Below are 12,282 nucleotides of genomic sequence, written 5' to 3' on the forward strand. Positions count from 1 at the left end.
GAAAAATACGGTAATTACATCACTGCTCCCCGGGTCCCCTCTTTTGGGACACTTAGATACAGGTTTTGTTTTTTGTGGGCTTTGTGAGTTAGTTCTTTATAAATTATTACATTGGGGAAATGAAGCACAGATTCCCTTCCTTATTTTAGTTTTCCTTCTCAAAAACATTGTATTTCATCGTGCTTGTATTTTATTACAAAAGTAGCATTACAAAGGCAGAAAGGTAACATAAAAAGTGATCTGTACCTAAAGCTTTCCCATGGACGGGGTGGAGGGGTGATGCGGGATTAGATTTGCCTTGCGGAGGGCTCTCTCTCAAGGCTGTGGAGGAGGGCCTGGAGCAAAGGGGGCGGCTAGAGGCTGCGAGACCGTTTTGGAGGTTGCTGTGCTGAGCCAGGTGTGAAATCTCAAGGCCCTGATCATGGGAGGGGCCTTTGAGACCTTAGACAGAAATGTGGACTTAGGAGTTACTTCTTCTGTGGAATCGCTGGATCTTGATGGGTCACTGGATTGTTGGGATTAGGAGAGGAAGGAGCAGTGAAGGGCTGGGCCTGAGTAAATGAAGGGGTGGGGGGCACTTCCGAGATGGGAGGACAGAGGAAGAGCTCTTAGAGGGGAGGGGTCCTTCAATTCAGGATGTTGAGTGTGAGATGCTGGGGGACATCCTGGAGGAGGCAGCTGCTCGGTGGGCAGGTCTGGTATTTGGGGGAGGACGCCGAGCTTCCAATTAGGGCCCAACTTCATTCTATATCTTCTGGTGTCATTTAGACCTTTTCCAAGGAGGCTTTACTAGTGTCTTAAAAAGCAGAAGTAAGTCAGTTACAGGCAGAAGCTGAAGCTTCAGGGGAGGGGAGGGTTGTATGGGGAGCATAGTCACAGAGTAGTCAGGGTTCCCCAGGCCAGAGAGGGAGGCCATTTCTCCTGCCTCTCCCCCTCTCCCCACCTGCTCTCTGAGTGGAGACTCTCAGGGACTCTGCTCCTCTGTATCCCCTTCCGATCTCTCCTTTGTCGGGTATAGAGAGAATGTAGATGGGTCTTGGATGAGCCACCCATCCAGGGCGGGGCTAGTCTGGAACTGGTGGTGTGGTAGTGCCAACCCATGCCAGCCCACAAGGACCAGCTGTGAAATTTCAGGAATTTTGCCAGTCAGAGGTTAGTCACAGCCATTACTCTTTTTAAAGCAGATTGTGTAAATAATTTAATTAAATAAATTCTATTAAAAAACAAAGGTAATAAATGTTCAAAACTCATGACTTCTAGTGGTACCTCTGGTAGTGTTTGTACCGTCATACTGCTATTATTTTACTAATAGTAGGATTTATAATATATGTGTTTTTGAGGTTATTTGTTCTGTGGTGGAAATACTATATCATTTCTTCCAACACCATGTTCAGTGATAGCATGCTGGTAGCTTGAAATTGGCCATGGGGGGGGAGGGGGAATTTTCACCATGGAAACTGGCAAATGCTACAAGTCAGAGTTAGTTATTTTCTCCCAGAGAGCTAGTTGTTACGCCTTTACCAGCAACTGCTGGCTGGAAGGCAGGGGGAGGAGTGAAGAGAGGCTGCCTGTTGGGAAGGTCCATCGGGGTGGAGGAGGCAGAGGGGCCCGAGTCCTGTCACAGAAACAGGGCGCTTTCTGAGGAGGGCGAAGGGGCTCTGTCGGCCTCCCTCCGCAGTGTCCACGGGAGGGGTTGGGAGCTGAGGGTCAGAGGGGGCCTGGGAAGCAGAGTCTCCTCAGCGGATGGAGCCACTTCCTTCTGGATGGTGCCGGATGGGAAAGTACCCACTTCTCCGAGTGCAGAAGACCAAGTCGTATCTATCTATGGCCTCGCTTGTGCTTTTAACTGTGCAGCATATATGCACGTACATGGAAGGCCTAGAAAAACATACACCAAGACGTTAACTGTGTTATGTCTGTAGGATACAACTATAGGTGCTTTAATTAAATTAAAAAAAAATCGCTAACCCATGTTTTCTACTTTTCCTTCAGTGGGCACGTGAATGAGCATTGTGATAAACATTTAAACAGAGAGAGGAAAGCTTGGTTGCGGGAAGGCGAGTGGAGGACAACAAGAGAAGCTGCTGATTTATGGGCCGGGATGCCGATGCCAGGGTGGGCTGTGATGGAGAGGCAGCGGGGGGAGAGGAGAGACAGGGAGGCAGCGGGGGGAGAGGAGAGACAGGGAGGCAGGGGGGGGAGAGGAGAGACAGGGAGGCAGGGGGGGGAGAGGAGAGACAGGGAGGCAGCGGGGGGGAGAGGAGAGACAGGGAGGCGGGGGGGGGGAGGAGAGACAGGGAGGCAGCGGGGGGAGAGAGGAGAGACAGGGAGGCAGCGGGGGGAGAGAGGAGAGACAGGGAGGCAGCGGGGGGAGAGAGGAGAGACAGGGAGGCAGGGGGGGAGAGGAGAGACAGGGAGGCAGCGGGGGGAGAGAGGAAAGACAGGGAGGCAGGGGGGGGAGAGGAGAGACAGGGAGGCAGCGGGGGGAGAGAGGAGAGACAGGGAGGCAGCGGGGGGAGAGGAGAGACAGGGAGGCAGCGGGGGGAGAGAGGAAAGACAGGGAGGCAGTGGGGGGGAGAGGAGAGACAGGGAGGCAGCGGGGGGAGAGGAGAGACAGGGAGGCGGGGGGCGGAGAGGAGAGACAGGGAGGCAGCGGGGGGAGAGGAGAGACATGGAGGCAGCGGGGGGAGAGGAGAGACAGGGAGGCAGCTGCCAGGGAAGACCAAAGGGAATAAATTTCTGGGGGCAGGGCATGTATGGGAATGGGGGGTGGGCAATGGTAAGATATGTACACATATAATACCTTAATTAAAAAAAAGAAAAAAAGGGGGGAATAGAAGTTTGCTCCTGACAAAAGAAGAGTGATCTCAGCTTTCCTCTGGAATAGTGGTTTTTAACCGGGTGTTGCAGCGCACTGGTGTGCCGTACGAGTTGTTAGAACAATCTGTCCCTGGCTCTGTAGTCAGGGCACTGAGCTCTCCACCCTCGACGGCTGCGATGCGGCAGGTGTGGAAAGGGCCCGTCCCTGCCTCCCAGGCAGGGTAGGACCTGAGTCCCTGTGGAAAGAGGGGAGGATGCCGTCTCCTCTGGGCCTCCCGCCCTCTGTGGACCCGGCCACCAGCTGCTGTCACTCTTCACCATGTCCATTAGCCCTTTCCACCCAAGTTCTACTTTGAACTTGAAACCGGCAATAAATGTCCTCCTGCCTGCGTCTAGGAAAGGACCAGCTGCTCCTGTGAGGTGTGAGTCTGTCGCTGCCTTGGGGGGGTTGCTGAGACCACTGCTGCTCCTCCGTGCAGGAACCTGGAGGGAGCAGGGCCCCGGAGCCTCAGAGCCGGGAGGGTGGGGCCAGGCCTGAAAGCTTGCATACTCACAGCAGCTCCTCCAGGAGAGATGGGGGCCATAGACTGTCAGTGCTGGCCGGGTCTCTGGCTATTCTGACCCAGTTCTTAGTTGTCCCGTGGGGAAACTGAGGCCCAGATAAGAGAAGGGGCTTGGCCAGGCCTAGCCAGTGTGTTACAATGGCCCCCTGGAGGGAAGGGGACTCTGTAAGGGTTTTGTTTTTTAAATTATGTTTTGTTTTGTTTGTTTGTTTATTTTATAGTGAGTTTTAAAAAACATTTATTGGGGGCCTCTGCTCTGGGTGCGAGGAACCCGGTGCCCAGGTCCAGGGCCTCTGGGAAAAAAAATTTATTGGGGAACATTCATAAAACCATACAGATTTCAAGTGTACAACTCAACAAAACATCACCTGCAGTCTGCATTGTGCGCCATCGCCCCAGCAGTCTCTATCTGTCCCTTCTCTCCCTTTGCCACCTCCTCCTCCTCACCCCCTTTCCTCTGGCTATCACCACCCTGCTGTCTGTCTGTCTGTCTGTATATATACATAATCCCTTCACCTTTTATCCAGCCCTCTGAGCCCCCTCCCCCTCTGACAGCTGTCAGTCTTCCATGCATCCATGCTTCTGTTTCTATTTTGTTCGCCGTTTTATTTTGTCCATTAGGTTCCACATAAAAGTGAGACCACGGGACACTTGTCTTCCCTAAGGGCTGGCTTATTTCCCTTAGCACAATGCCCTCCAGGCCCCTCTGTGCTGTTGCAAAAGGTGAGCGTTGCTTCTTTTTCGCCCTGGAAGGGTTTTCCCTGCCTCCCCACCGTCAGGCTGCTGGACACTCCCCAGGGTGAGAGGGGGATGTGACGAGGGTTTGCCACAGAGGGAAGACGGAGCGAAATGCCGGAGTGTGGTTGCCACAGGCTTTGACCTGGATTTTAGCAGCTGTTGAAACAACTGGTCCCCGGGCCTGTGGCCCCTGGAAGGGGCGGGCGGGGAAGAAATATTACCTGGGGGTCGGCCTGGGCCGGGACAGCTGAGGAGGAAGACAGCTGAGGAGGCAGCCTTTTGCCAAGAATAGCTGGGTTCCCTCCGACCTGGGACTCTCTGTAAGCCGCGGGCAGGTGGAGAAGGCTCTCACCTGCACCACCACCGCTCTGTTCAGTCAACGGCATCACGCAGGCCCTTGGCCCGGGGAAGGGTTGTAGAAATGGGTACAGAGACGGACTGACACCCGCCAGGCGTGCGTGCCCTGCCGGGGCGTTATCGTGAGGGAGGGCTCTGGGCCAGACCCGCTGGGCCCAACTCCTGCCTGGGCAACATTGGGCAAGTCCCATAACCTCTGTTCCCTCGTCTGCAAGAGAAGAATGCAATATATAGCCGAAACCAGTTTGGCTCAGTGGATAGAGCGTCGGCCTGTAGACTGAAAGGTCCCGGGTTCGATTCCGGTCAAGGGCATGTACCTTGGTTGTGGGCACATCCCCAGTAGGGGGTGTGCAAGAGGCAGCTGATCGATGATTCTCTCTCTTTCTAACTCTCCATCCCTCTCTCTTCCTCTCTGTAAAAAATCAATAAAAATAAAAGAATGCAATGTATGAAAAGTGCTCAGTCTATTGGGGCATCCACTAGGCACTTCATAAATGCTAGTTGCTGTTTTAATGATGATAACATTGACACCTCATTGCTGATGCCCCCCCCCCCGGCTGTTTGGGCAGTGTTAGGAGGGGGCTGAGGACTTCTTCCCTTCTGCCTGCTTTTCAGGGCAGCCTTGCCTCAGGGAGGTGCCTGTCTGACCCCGTGAGGAAGACAGCCATGCTGCTGGGTCCTAGGTCCCAGCAGAAGTTCTTTGTGGAACAGGATGGTCCTAAATCCTAAATCAAGATCAGCCCATGCACAAGGAACCAGCAGGATGGGTTTATGTCAATGTCAGGGACTCGGACCCCCCCCCCCCCCTTTATTTTACTCAGGGGTGGAGCCACTCGCCCAGGATCACCAGAACCTGCCTGGAAGCCCTTCCTCTGCCTCCTGGCCCTTTTGTGGTTTTTAATTTTTTTTCCTGCCCCTTAGTTTTTGTATAAGTCATTCTCATGAAAATAACAAAAGTCAGCCCTGGTGGGCACATGTATGGACCAGGCAGGCACTGTCCCGGTCGTCACTCCACCGCCCAGAAGAGAGGTACGGGGGAGGGACACGGTGGGGCGGGAAGCTGCTCCCTCGGCCACTGTGACCTCCGCCCCGGATCTCGGGGGTGGGAGAGAGCCTTGGGCCCCAAACCAGGGTCCCACTCGGGGGTCTCGTCTGCACGAGAAATGGAAGGGGACACCCTTACATACGAAGAAGTAAGAGATGGGATTATTACCTGATTGTAGGGAACCGTAGGGTTTAGCCAGATTCTGGGAAATAGGTCTCTTCAGAGGCGTCCAGGATTTGGGGTGATGGCAGTCTGGGGCTGGGCCTTGTGTGTACGTTTTTTAGATGATCTGAAAGTGCCCCACACCAAGAGCCAGAGGCCTTTGGCCAGGGCTTGGCTCTGTTGCCTGCTGCTCGGGAGCTTAGACGAAGCCCCTGCTACTTTGAGCCCGTGTCCGCAGCTGTGACACTGGGACGACAGAACCACTTCGCAGGGTTCGCCGTGCGGGCCAGCTGAGCTGCTGCACGGCAGCCTCTGCGCACAGAGCGTCCATAGTGGGTCCGATGACTCGGATGTTAATCAAATCCGGCATTAAAGCTCGATCTCCCGGAGCCTAGCGCATAGGTGAGAGGGGTCCCTTCCCACCTGGTTAGGACCCCTCCTGGCTGCTGGGGCCTGGGTGGCCACCGATTTCCCATCGCCGCTGCCAGTGCCCGGCGGGAGAGCCTGCTTGTGGCCTTGTGTGTGGGGGCTGCCTTGGAATTGTGTGGCCTCCTCGTCCCGGAAGCTCTGTCCTTCAGGGTTGGCTTCCAGCCCCACGGCAGCATCCAGCCAGGTGGAGGCCCAGGGCTCCTTGGCCTTGGATGAGGGAGGACTCAGGTTGGAGCCGCTGCCCTGTGCCCCTCCACCGGCTGGAAAGAGGCAGAAACACCTTCTCGCCCCTGTCTCCGTCTGTGTTCACAAGCCATCGCCTCGGGACGAGCTCTCCTGTGCTCAATGCGTGGTCCGGCGGAGGGAGGGTGGCCAGGCGGAGGGAGGGCGGTCCAGCGGAGGGAGGGCGGTGGAGGGAGGGCGGTCCCGCGGAGGGAGGGCGGTCCAGCGGAGGGAGGGCGGTCCAGCGGAGGGAGGGCGGTCCGGCGGAGGGAGGGCGGTCAGGGAAGGTGGCCCGGCGGGAGGGCAGGGCGGCCCGGCGGGAGGGCAGGGCGGCCCGGTGGAGGGAGGGCTGTCAGGCAAGGTGGCCTGGCGGGAGGGAGGGCGGCCCGGCGGAGGGAGGGCGGCCCGGCGGAGGGAAGGCGGCCCGGCGGAGGGCAGGGCGGCCCGGCGGAGGGAGGGCGGCCCGGCGGGAGGGAGGGGCAGCCTCCAGGCCTTGAGGTGCAAAGAGGAAGGCTTTCGGAGCTCTCACCTTCCCAGGAGCCACACACACACAGAGCTCTGCTCCGTCCGTTCCTGAGTGACCTTGAGCAAGTTGCTTCCCTTCCCTCTCTGCTGGGAGGTAGGCCCCCTCCCAGTCTGAGTCCCATCTCTGCTGTGTGACCTTGGGCAAGGCCTTTGCCTCTCAGCCTCAAGGTCCTCCTTCCTGTGAGAGGACTGGATTAGGGGGACCCAGGTCAGGCCAGAGAACCCCATGTTCAGTCCTAGGAATGAGGTTACACGCTTGCTCCCTCCTCCTGCCCTCCCGCCCTCCTGCCTCCCACTTGTTCTGGTCGGCACAGCCCTGAGGCTCAGACTTGGGAAGGAGGAGGAGAGAGGGGAGGTGTAGGGGTGGAGTAAGACATTTTTCCTGGCTCCTTTTGCCCCCAAATGTCTGTGGCTATGGCCAGCTGTCAAGGAATAGCCTTTTGCTGGGGCACAGAGTCCGTGAAGAATGAGTGAGACCTGCCCAAGCCCTCACTGCCAACCGCACCTGCCTCAGTTTCCCCATCAGATAACTCACACTGGCCCCTTCCAGCTTTCACTCAGCCCTAACCGCTGCCTCTCTCCTCCCTCCCCAGGCTCCCCCCTGCACAAGCAGGCCTCGGGACCCTCTGCGGCCGCGCCCGCCGCCCCCGAGAAGCCCGGCCCCAAGGCCGCCGAGGTGGGCGATGACTTCCTGGGGGACTTCGAGGTGGGCGAGCGGGTGTGGGTGAACGGCGTGAAGCCGGGCGTGGTGCAGTACCTGGGCGAGACGCAGTTCGCGCCCGGCCAGTGGGCCGGCGTGGTGCTGGACGAGCCCGTGGGCAAGAACGACGGCGCCGTGGGCGGCGTGCGCTACTTCGAGTGCCCGGCGCTGCAGGGCATCTTCACGCGGCCCTCCAAGCTCACCCGGCAGCCCGCGGCCGAGGGCTCGGGCAGCGACACCCACTCGGTGGAGTCGCTGACGGCGCAGAACCTGTCCCTGCACTCGGGCACGGCCACGCCGCCGCTGACCAGCCGCGTCATCCCGCTGCGGGAGAGCGTCCTCAACAGCTCCGTCAAGACCGGCAACGAGTCCGGCTCCAACCTCTCCGACAGCGGCTCCGTGAAGCGGGGCGACAAGGACCTGCGCCTGGGAGACCGCGTGCTGGTGAGTCCCTCCCCCTCCCCACCCCCCCCCCCACCCCCCCCCATCCCCGTACCCCCGCTGCTGCACCCCGCCGGCGAGCTGGAACAAGGGGGCGGGCAGGGAGTGGACTCAAGAGGCGTGGGTGAGCCAAAACCGGTTTGGCTCAGTGGATAGAGCGTTGGCCTGCGGACTGAAAGGTCCCAGGTTCGATTCCGGTCAAGGGCATGTACCTTGGTTGTGGGCACATCCCCAGTAAGGGGTGTGCAGGAGGCAGCTGATTGATGTTTCTCTCACATCAATGTTTCTAACTTTCTATCCCTCTCTCTTCCTCTCTGCAAAAAATCAATGAAATATATTTTTGTAAAAAAGAGGCTTGGGTGGGGTCCCGGCTGGGTCACCCCCTCCTTGTAGAACCACACAGAGGGACCGGGGAGACGGGTTAATGGGCTCTGCAGACGGTCGCAGGTGTCCTCACCTTTCTGGGCCTCGGTCTTCCCATCTATAAAATGGGAATTTTAATAATACCTTTCTCATAAGTTGAAATGCATTGATATGTGGGGGCACTTACTAAGTATAGGCACCATCTAATGCCTTTAGAATTTAGGGGTGTCGAACTCAATCAGAGAAGGGGCCAAAATCTAAAATCCAGCCTAAATCGCGGGCCGAATGGTTTACTGAACAGTCATAAACTGTCATTGTGATGGAAACGCAGCGGAGTGCAGTGATGACAGCGTGGTGCGGGCCACATTGCAAGGCCTGGCGGGATGGATTTGGCCCGCGGGCCTTGTGTTTGACACATGTGCAGATGGTGCCTATACTTAGTAAGTGCCCCCATTACGTTAGCTATGATTGGTGCTATCCTTTGATCTGGGCCACCACCATGGATGTGCCAGGCCTATGCTGAAATGGCCATGGACTGGAGTGCTCAAGGTCCCTGGCCCAGGGGCGGGTGGTTGGCTCAGACATCTAAGAGTAATCACTGCTGCTGTGGAGGAGAGAAGTGGGTCACAAGAGCCAAGGGGCTCTCTAGGCAAGTCTGCCTGCCGGGTCCCTCTTCTCCGGCACTCCCAGCAGCTGGGGCAGGGGGAAGAGGGGCGTGGCCCTCAGGTCCTTCAGAGTCTGGCTTCATCCTTCCGTAGTGTGACTGTGGGAGTGTTTTCCCGGCACCTGCTGTGAGCCAGACCTGGGCTGGGGGTGGCAAGGTACACAGGATTGGGCCACGGCCTGCTGTGCCAAACCCAGGGCCCAGGCGGCTCCGGGCTGACCCTGTCCTTTGAGAACCATGGCTTTGGGCAGGTGGGAATCACACCGGGCGAGGAGGCCGGCTCAGCGCCTTCTGCTTCTCCCAAGCAAACGGCATCTGGTCCAACCTCAGGTGTCGCTGCCGTGTCACCATCCAGAGGACTTCCCAGAGTCCCAAACCCAGGCTTCCCGTCGCCTGGATACGGAAACAGGAAGCGCTTCATAACTGCTTTTCCAAACGCTAAAGCCACGTATTTTTAACATCCTACAACTTGCTAATATAGTGTGGCTTTCTTTTACCAGCCCCAAAATATCAAACTTTTTATATGAATGTAGCAATGAAGAAGAGATAATTCCTAAAAAAAAATTACCCAAAGGGTGTCGGGCAGGCCTGGGGTCTGAGGAGTCCAGGACAGGTCTCAGCTGGTGGAGGGAGCGGTTCCTGTGCTCAGGCAGGTGGGGCAGAGTGGAGGGGTTTCCCACCCCAAGGTGGGGAGCACATGCTCGGAGCCCTAAGGCTGAGCGGGGAAGGGTTTGGCAGACCCTGGAGTCCCAATGTGGGGATCCCAACAAGTTATCACTGCCTAGGATCCTCCCTCCCCACTCCAGACCTCACACAGGGCCATGGTTTCTCCTGGAGGCTTCTGGGAAGAGCATTTGGGTAGGAATGAGAGGAAATGCTTATACCCATTGCCCCACTGAAACCTCAAGCCTTCATCAGACCTGGCAGCAGTAGCAGCAGATGCCCCACTGACTCCCTGGCCCACGAGGGCTGAGTCCTCACTTTGAGACACTGCTTGCTTGGGGGTGTACCCCATGCTGGGCACCTGCTAGCACTTCCTTTTTCTTTTCTTTCCTTTCTTCTTCCTTTTTTAAATATATTTTATTGATTTTTTACAGAGAGGAAGGGAGAGAGATAGAGAGCTAGAAATGTCTATGAGAGAGAAATATCGACCAGCTGCCTCTTACACAACCCCTACCGGGGATGTGCCCGCAACCAACGTATATGCCCTTGACCGGAATTGAACCTGGGACCCTTCAGTCCACAGACCGAAGCTCTACCACTGAGCCAAACCGGTTTCGGCATGCTAGCACTTTCTGTACATTGCCCCTGTGGGTCTTCCCCTCTACTGACGAGGTAGGGGTTATTCTCCCCCTCCCCCCCAGTTTTATAGATGAGGAAACTGGGCTCAGCCTGGGAAACAGCCTCTCCAGGACCCACAGCCAGGAGTTGATGGTTCCGTTCATCCCTTTATTCACTCACCAGCTGTGCCTGTCTGGAGGCCCTTGGGTTCTGGGTGGGGGAGAGGAATCTGAACGAGGGGGTTGTTTCTACCACAAGGATCGGGCCTCACCTGCCCCCCACCCCATCCTCGCCTGCAGCTTTCCTTGGCTTAGTCTTCCTGGCTGGTGCAGCACTGCCAGGACCCAGCTGGCTTGCTAACCCTGGACCTCGCTTTTCTCCCCTGACCTGCTGTGAACACCTGACACCTCTCCTTCCAGCCCCTATCCCACCCTTAAAGAATGATATCCTGGACAGGGTGACTGTAGAGGCCCGAACCTATACAATTTGAGGACGAGGGACTCTAGGAAAAACGATAGGAGGAAATACTGCTTTTGCAAATTTTATAAATCATGTGATTCCCATGAAAGCACAAGTCCGCTTCTGACCTGAGTCAAAGGCGTGAGCTGTGCTCATTATTTATGAACGTTAAGTAATGGTATTTATGCTTATTAAATTGTGCTGCCCTTTAAAGATACCCCTGGGTCCAGGTTTCATTTGAGCCTCAACACTACCCCATAAGGTATAAGTACTAGATAAGTAATCATGGGCAAGTTATTTATCCTCTCTGCCTCAGTTTCTTTGACTGCAAAATGGGGATAATAGTTTATCTGTCTTGCATGGCTCTGTGTAACCTCTGTGAAGTGCTAGCTTTTGTCAACATTAAAGTCCGTGTTGGGCCTGTCCAGTGTGGCTCAGTGGCTTAGTGTCAACCCATGAACCAGGAAGTCACGGTTCGATTCCTGATCAGGGCACATGCTCTGATTTGTGTCCCTCTTCCTGCCAGCCCCTGGCAGCCGCCATTTGAAACACTCATTTTAAGGGTAAAATGTATTGAGACTCTAGCTGCTAGAGTCTAGCACATACTCACACATAGCACTCGGCCCTCACAAAACCCCTTTTCATAGAGGAAGATGCTGATGCTCAGAGGTTGGGTAACTTGCTCAGGCTCACACTGCAGCGTTCGAATGCAGGTCTGTCCGTCCGTGTCTACACTCTCGCCCAGGGCAGCCCTGAGAAGACCTGGTTACACCTGTGTCCTTCCTCACCCCGGCTCTCCTCTCTCCTGCACGTTGGGAAGGAGGGGTGGGGTGTGAGCCTGGCTCCTGGGTCCCTGCACCAGGTGCCCGCTGTGTGCTCTAACCCTGTGTCTCTCCGTGTGCCCACAGGTTGGCGGGACAAAGACTGGCGTGGTGCGGTATGTGGGGGAGACGGACTTCGCCAAGGGCGAGTGGTGTGGTGTGGAGCTGGACGAGCCCCTCGGGAAGAACGATGGGGCGGTGGCGGGCACCAGGTACGGCGGGCTTCCCCCGGGCGTGCGCGAGGGGGCTGGTCTTTGCCAGGGGTGGGTGCTGTGGACAAGGATGGGGCGTCTGAGGAAGCCAGCGTTGAGTGTGTGGGTGGCTGTGCCAGACACCACAGTGTAGACGCCGCCTCCGTCCTCCTGTCACAGAAGTGTGCGGGGCAGATGGTGGGGCTGTCATCCCCATTTTACAGATGAGAGGACGGAGGCCAGAGAGGTCATTGCTCAAGGTCACACAGAGTCAGGGGCAAACGCTAGGAGAAGCAGTGGTCCCTGCCTCCCTGGGTTTCTCTGGGCAACACCGGAAACCGGACAGTGAGCTCTGCAGTCAAGGGTGCGGTCACAACTGGTCTGGGCTCCATGCCATTCCCAATTAAAGGGAATTTCCTGTGGGGAATGCTGGGTCAGGAGGGTCTAAGACTGTGTCTCAGTCATTGGGGACGGGGTTGGGTGATACAGTGGGTGAGCAGG

At 56.7% G+C, this 12,282-nt stretch overlaps 1 protein-coding gene across 9 annotated transcripts in view; it reads left to right on the plus strand.

The window, feature by feature from the left end:
* The window catches only part of CLIP2 (CAP-Gly domain containing linker protein 2), a 64,357-nt gene that overhangs the window by 26,171 nt on the left and 25,904 nt on the right, over positions 1 to 12,282 (plus strand). For all 9 annotated transcript variants that reach the window (XM_045571202.1, XM_036409283.2, XM_036409279.2 and 6 more), the window contains exons 3-4: positions 7,455 to 8,005; positions 11,678 to 11,802. In XM_045571202.1, the coding sequence (XP_045427158.1) occupies positions 7,455 to 8,005; positions 11,678 to 11,802 (676 nt within the window). The remainder of the gene's footprint in view (positions 1 to 7,454; positions 8,006 to 11,677; positions 11,803 to 12,282) is intronic.

Source organism: Pipistrellus kuhlii, unplaced genomic scaffold, assembly GCF_014108245.1.
Source record: "Pipistrellus kuhlii isolate mPipKuh1 unplaced genomic scaffold, mPipKuh1.p scaffold_m20_p_4, whole genome shotgun sequence".
NCBI lineage: Eukaryota > Metazoa > Chordata > Mammalia > Chiroptera > Vespertilionidae > Pipistrellus > Pipistrellus kuhlii.